This window comes from Cryptomeria japonica, chromosome 3 (assembly GCF_030272615.1).
Source record: "Cryptomeria japonica chromosome 3, Sugi_1.0, whole genome shotgun sequence".
Classification (NCBI taxonomy): Eukaryota; Viridiplantae; Streptophyta; class Pinopsida; order Cupressales; family Cupressaceae; genus Cryptomeria; species Cryptomeria japonica.
In genome coordinates, this window is record NC_081407.1 from 227842090 (window position 1) to 227848933 (window position 6844).

Here is a 6844-nt window from a genome sequence, read left to right on the forward strand (position 1 = left end):
CGGTCAGGTTAGCTTTATATAAAATAATATAATAATATAATCATCTATATCCCAAAGCAAACATGCCAAAAGAACTTGCGAAGACATTGTTTACCTAAAAAAATAAACGAGGAACAGGAGAATCCTATGCTTTCCAAACAAATAACTATAAAATGCTAGGTGATCTGTTAATATTATAGGCTTTTCTAGGACATTCTTACATCTTCCTTTTTTCCATGTGTTTGGCACAAAGCTAGAAACATAAATCAAAAGCATGTTAAATGACAAATTTTTATGAGGAAACATGTGGAAGGAATACTTGCCAAGAACGTTTTGTGGGCCACATCAGATAAGTTCTAAGAAAAAGATCATGCTTTCCTTTCCATTTAACGGAAACAAAGACACCAAGATCTTACCCAACCTTCTCTCTTTCCCTTCTAAAGAAAGAAGAGGAGTTATATTCCCACCTAACTTCTGTGATGTGTTCATTATCACTATAGACATTATACCCTCGAGTACGTTACATTTAAATAAAAGACGTATAATATACTCAACAAAATTAAATATATATATATAAACATTTTATTGATTAAAACGTTCAGTACAGGACCAGGAAAACTTAGCTCGCTTGAGACTCAAAAACATTGACCAGAAGCCGAGATCCAAGGCTAGTATGCCACGTGTCCAGCTATCTCCGGGAATTCCATCGGCGCGCATTGAATGCATCCTAAAAATGCGGCGCAAAAAGAGGTGGCATGAATAAAACGGCTACGTGGATGGTGGGCCCCACGCATTCACCTTTCCGCTTTCCGCCGATACCGCCGACGCGGAACATGTTTACCGTTATTTGACGGCCTTTCCTCTCTCCTTTTCCTGTCATCTCACGGCTTGGCTGTCTGGTTTAAATTCAAGATGCAGCACAAAAAGGCCTAACAAGATTATTTGTTACAAATTGACTGATAACAGTGGAATTAAATAGTATTTTTTAGAATTTTGATTCATGAAGGCAATTTTTTCAATTCAGAGAAGGTCCAGAAGCTTCTGTGGCGATTGTGGAAACGGGCCCCGAAACTGTCTATTGACGGAGCCTTCGGAAATGACGGAATTATTTGATGAACTTGAAGCCCTCGGTTGCTTCAAATTTGACGACTTGGACCGACAATTCAAGCTTAAACCCAATTTCACGTCACCGCCCAAATTGCCGTCAATATTCTGCTGCCGCTCACTCCCGGCGGTTGACGTGACTTCTGCGACGTCGATATGCCCGCCGACGAGATTACTATCGTTGATAACCCTGCCGACATTATCAATGGCGTCATTGTTGCCGGCAACGTCGGTGACGGCAATATTGTTTCCGTCCTCTGTTCTTTGACGAACTCTGCGGTTTTCCGTCGTGACGGACTTCCCCGCCTCGTAGATCTTGGAGACGTTATCATCAGTTGATCTTTTGCAGGCTCCTTGATTGTCAACTACAGAAAAATCTGGAATGCCAGTCCGTCTGTGGATGTCGAATTTTTCCTGCGACGAGTTGCCATCTGGAGCCCGAGATTCAACAGCGTCAACTGATCGGGAAATTGGCGCGGCTACTGCGTTGGTGTCCATTGAGGGAAATGTGGGAACAATGGGTTTATTTCCGTCAATTGACGGGCAATTGGGGGGTGTCGAGGTCCGCTCCAGGCTGCCTTCTTGGAGAACTTTCTGAACTGCTGCCTGGCAAATTTGCCATTTTCCCGTCCACAGTAAACCGACGGCTCCATGTACGGGGTTTATTGTTCTTCCGCATGCTTCATACAACAAAGATTTGAACAGAGCTGCAAAACAAAACCGCCAAAAATGTCAAATGACGGAAACGGGGAAGGCAAAATTTTCAAATCTTTCTGGAAATTAACAGAGCTTTGACTGTAAGAGGACAAGATTTAAATCTCTACCAAATCCAGTAGACAAGAATTTGAATCCAAAAGCACTCTACATTTTAACTCCCTTAGATATACCAATTGTTGGAAGAGCAGTTCAGAGTTTGAGAATCATAAAGTTTTACACATGAAGAATAAAGAGTTTTTCAAAATGATTTTAAGAAAAAAAAACAAAAATTAATTTTATAATTATGCTCTCACAAGAATTTGTACTGGTCTCGTATATATATTCATATGAACAGAATATTAGTTCACGATTAGCTATATAAAAATAAAATAAAAAAACTAACAAAATTAATAAAATCTAAAGATTAGATAAGCAGATTGAAAGTGTATATAAGGAAAAAAGATAACAGCAAATTCTGATCATCTCAACCGAAATAAGCCTAGCCAGGCTTTCATTTCTGTAAAATCCTAAATTCAATTTGTCAGCCGCTACAAGCTTAACCAGGCTCTCATTACTGTAAAAGCCTAAATTCAATTTGTCAGCTGCTATAACCTTAACCAGGCTTTCATTGCTGGACAGCCCTAGATTCAAATTGTAAGCTGAAATACGCTTGCTTCAAAAACCTAAATTTAAATCTCACGGACATTTATATATAAGTATTACAAATCATTCAAAAAAGAATGTTAAAACAGAAGGTTAGTTTGACAAGTACAGAGATCGCCGATCAAATAGAGTTTAACTAAGGACTTACAAAGGGAATGATGCAAAGTAAAAATGATAGTTTGTGAGTTTAAATGAACTCAGGACAAAGGTTCCAGGTTCAAATCCCAAAGAGCTTGTTACCGATTCCTATGACGTAATGAATTCAATTGTAATTGGATGCGGTGGATTCAACTTTTGAATCTGCCTAGCGCAATAGGCGAAGGTAGGTAGCAACTTCATTGTGCCTTTGACTAGATTAATTGAAAAAAAAACAATTTTTAAAAAATTAAAATTTGTTAAATTCCATGTAGAATCAAGGGCCTCATTTGCATCTGAGCTACTGTTATAGCTGCTTCTTTCTATAATAATAAACACACAAAATGGCGATTTACCAGTCAAAAAACAGTAAAATTCCCCCGAAAAAACATTAGAGATTTATTTCTTACCTGGACGTTCTGTCTCGTGGACGCCTTGAATGAAGGTCATAAGTCCCGCGCGGCCGAAGAATTTGGCAACAAAAACCGTGGCATTGGCTTGCGATTGCGGGGTCTCAATCCACTGCAAACATTGACGAAGAATGCAATTATCACTGCAACCCTTCCGCAGGACCCTGCAGCCATTGCAGCTCATTTTCCGCAAAGAAAATGGCTGAACAGCTAGATGATTAGGAGGAGGATCGAAATTCCTGCTCATAATCAAAGGAAAACAAAAACTAAATCACAACATTGACACAAATCCTTGGCAATCGTTAAAACCCTTGAAGAGTGGACACATATCTATAGAGAGCGTCTGTGGCCAGTTTTACCTTTGTTGCGTAGCGTTAGTCATGAGAGGAAGGGAAGGTTCAGATTCAGTGCACATCGTCATAATAATGATGGGGATGAAAATAGAAGGCCTGGGAATCGAGGGTTTTCAGGTTTCAGGCTGCCGCGCGCAGGCAGTGTGAAGAGTGTGGACAAACGGTGCGAAAGGAGATTGGACAAAGAAATAGCATAACGACAATATAGCTAGGTGTAAAGGAAAATAAAACTTTCCCTACAGGCAATAGACTACTCAAATGAGATGGATATCCGAGTACAATTAATTTAGGTTAATATGATGTAATTTTATGAATGTTAGAACAGAGAACATGCAATGGATAGGGGCATTTAGTTAATGATTAATAAATAGTTAAAAAATAAATTAAAAAAATGGATTTATATATTTCAGTAATTATTTTCCGATATTAGTGCATTGGTTTTCTTCTCTATCTAGAGTCAAGTTTGCATCATAGAATTTTTAGAGTTGTCTAGAACACTAGCATGCATTTAAACAAACTGATATTTGATCTCTTCCAAAAAAAATTTGTAGGTGATCTTCTTTATCAATTGAGAGCACAAAGAAACAAGTTGTAACATAATGTGACAGTAAAACAGTTGTACATCTACTTTTCCTAATATGAAGAAAGATAGTTTGTCTTATTGTATTTGTTGGGTTCAAACTTTGGTTTATAACATATGTTGTTGTTGGATAGTGAATAGTTGCCTTTCTCTATTTCTCTTGTAGCTCCTTTTGAGCTGCATATTATTTTTATTAATGTAACCTGCTTTGTTCAGTTAAAAAAGAAGAAGTTTGTATCGTAACTATTTTCTATAATGTTGATTTATCCCTGTGATAATGTAGATTTATCCCTGTGATGTATAGATCTAATCTTGCTCAAACTAGACCTCTATTATCTATTCTACTAAATTTTTATTTTATTACTTTGTCTACTACTATACTTTAAGAACTAGTGATATTTAGAAACACTTTTAAAGAAATTATTATATCCCTAGGGGTTGTGCTCTCATAGGTCAACCTCCAAAAAGCTTAGGTAAAGGGTCAAATGTAATGAAATGACATGCACAAAAAAACTATATATTAAGAAATTTGTTACAAATACTTGAGAATAATAAGTCACTTCAAGGTGAAAAACCTCAAAATATCTCCATTAAAAACACAATTCCTAATTGATGATGGTAAACCAACTACTAGCTTTTATATATACCCTCCGTATGCCCTAGAACCCATCTAGACCGAATAAAATACCTAAATATAACACTTAGAATAACTCAATTGTCTAAATAAGATTGTAATTTAATGATCATATAACTTCATTAAGAGTTAAGGTAGTCACAAGTTGACTATAACTCTATATGTACTATGGCATTGAGGAGGTGGAATGCATCTACCAATCTCTTTGATGCTAATCAACTATAGATGTTTTTGCACAAAATCTATGTCTCCTCATTGTAGGATCTTTGACTAAAGAGTTCTTTCATTTGATCAAATCAAATACTCTATAATTGCCTTCATCTATAATCTCTTGTGCATGTTTGGTATGTGCAACTCTAATTTATATATTACATTGTTAATTGTCATACCCAAAATTTTGACCTTTGGGAAAAAAACACAACTAACAACCCCTTTTTTATAAATTGTTATTAAAGCACCTACTATGGTTGACAGGTAAGGTATCAAGTGCATCGGGTGGCATTACATGTATGATGTCCACATTGGCTCACCGCCTAAGAGTGGGGAAGAGAGGATATTCAAGATGGGTGTGCAAATTCATTCACACACCTCTTTCGATGATGGTCATCCTATAGAGAATTAGATCTCTATACAAGACCCTTGAGGGGATGATCTTGCCATGGTCAATCCCCTCAAAACACTATGTGGTAATGAAAGGGATTTTGTATTCATAACACCACCAAGGCCCTAAAAATTTATACTTTGTGGCTTAAATTCTCTCTTATTTTTCACTATATTAGAACTATCTCACTAGATAAACACTATTTATCTTAAAAATCAATTTACATATTTAGACTATGAAACATCATTATGAAGGTCATTGTTTTATCCTTCAAAATTTTATTTAAATCTTAAGTTTGGGTACAACAAAAATTGAGTTAATTTTGAGCTCTTGCCGCTAATGACAATTACACTAATAATTTGAATAAATTGACTTATCAAGTTGACTAGTTGTTTAGAAACGATTGAAGTAACTATTCCCTATCTAACTCATGCCTAAAAGGTTGAGAATTCGTAATCATTCAAGAAAATTTTAACTCTAATATCTTGAAAAAAATCACATGCATACAACAAGAATATGTTAAGCAATTTCGTATCTCCTATTAAGACAATATTGATATAACAGATAAATTTAGTAAATAAATCGAGTCCCCACTTTGCATTTGAACAGTTTAGTAAATAAATCGAGTCCCCACTTTGCATTTGAACAGTTATTAGATATTATCAATATTTATAACAAATTCAAATGTATACAATTATATGTGTATTTATAAAATATAATAATGTCAAAAATTATTATTTAAATAAAAATTAATTGTTAAAGAAGGTTTATTTTATATATAACTCCTAACCTAAAGGTTTTTAACTATGTTTTTTATTGATAAAATGTAGTCAAGAGGATTGCGCCCTTTGTATTAACATATCAAGAAATTACATCATTTGTTTATCAGACCCTCATAAAATAGGTTGCACCATAGTGAAAGGACATGAGATTTAATGCCACAAACCCATTAATAGGGATGGCCATAAATTCTTCCAGGCCCCAAAGTTGGGATCATAACAAAAAAAATTATTTCATTTTGGAAATCTTACTACTATTCATGGAATGAGAACATTGAATGATATTGTGGTGGACTTCTTTCTATTCATTAGTCAAAACTGGGTAATGGGTTTGGGTTAATGCAAAGCAATATTAAGGGATTCTAAAACGTACCCTTGCTTGTTTAAAAATAGAATTCCTAATTGATGATGATAAACTAACTATTTTCTTTTATATATACCCTACTTATGCCTTGGAACCCATCTAGACCGAATTAGATACCTAAATATAACACCTAGGATGACTTAATTATCTAAATAAGATTGTAATAATGATCATATAACTTAATTAAGAGTTAAGGTAGTAACAAGTTTACTGTAATTCTATGTGCACTATGTGGTTAAGGATATGACAAGCATCTACCTGGGTAGGTGCACAAAGATGGTGGTCAAAAAGGGGGGTATAAGTGGACATTTTTTTTTTGAAACCAGGTGAACCTGAACTTAGAGGCAAAATTTGAAAGTCATCCACTCAAGATATGAAGATAATCAAAGAACAAATATTGTATTACTCTGAATCTAGTTTCCAAACTACTAAACTTTTTCAAAATTGGATAAGATTAAGGGGGTCAAATCCTTCGCGCACGAAAAACTAACCCTGTTTTTTTTCTGAAAAACATAACATAGTGTCTGACGTGTGCATCAAAAAAGT

The 6844-nt window shown here is 35.2% G+C and overlaps 1 protein-coding gene across 2 annotated transcripts; it reads right to left on the minus strand.

The window, feature by feature from the left end:
* Nucleotides 1–526: 526 nt before the first annotated feature.
* LOC131075444 (uncharacterized) lies at nucleotides 527–3572 on the minus strand. 2 transcript variants are annotated; one of them, XM_058012292.2, is made up of 3 exons: nucleotides 3347–3572; nucleotides 2988–3189; nucleotides 527–1790 (listed from the first exon to the last, which is right to left on the minus strand). In XM_058012292.2, the coding sequence occupies exons 2-3, from the start codon at nucleotides 3169–3171 to the stop codon at nucleotides 1000–1002; spliced, it is 975 nt and encodes a 324-aa protein (XP_057868275.2). In that variant the 5' UTR covers nucleotides 3172–3189; nucleotides 3347–3572; the 3' UTR covers nucleotides 527–999. The 2 variants fall into 2 exon arrangements, with proteins under 2 accessions (XP_057868275.2, XP_057868274.2); XM_058012291.2 differs by having other exon boundaries at nucleotides 2988–3226.
* Between the last annotated feature and the right edge of the window lie 3272 nt (nucleotides 3573–6844).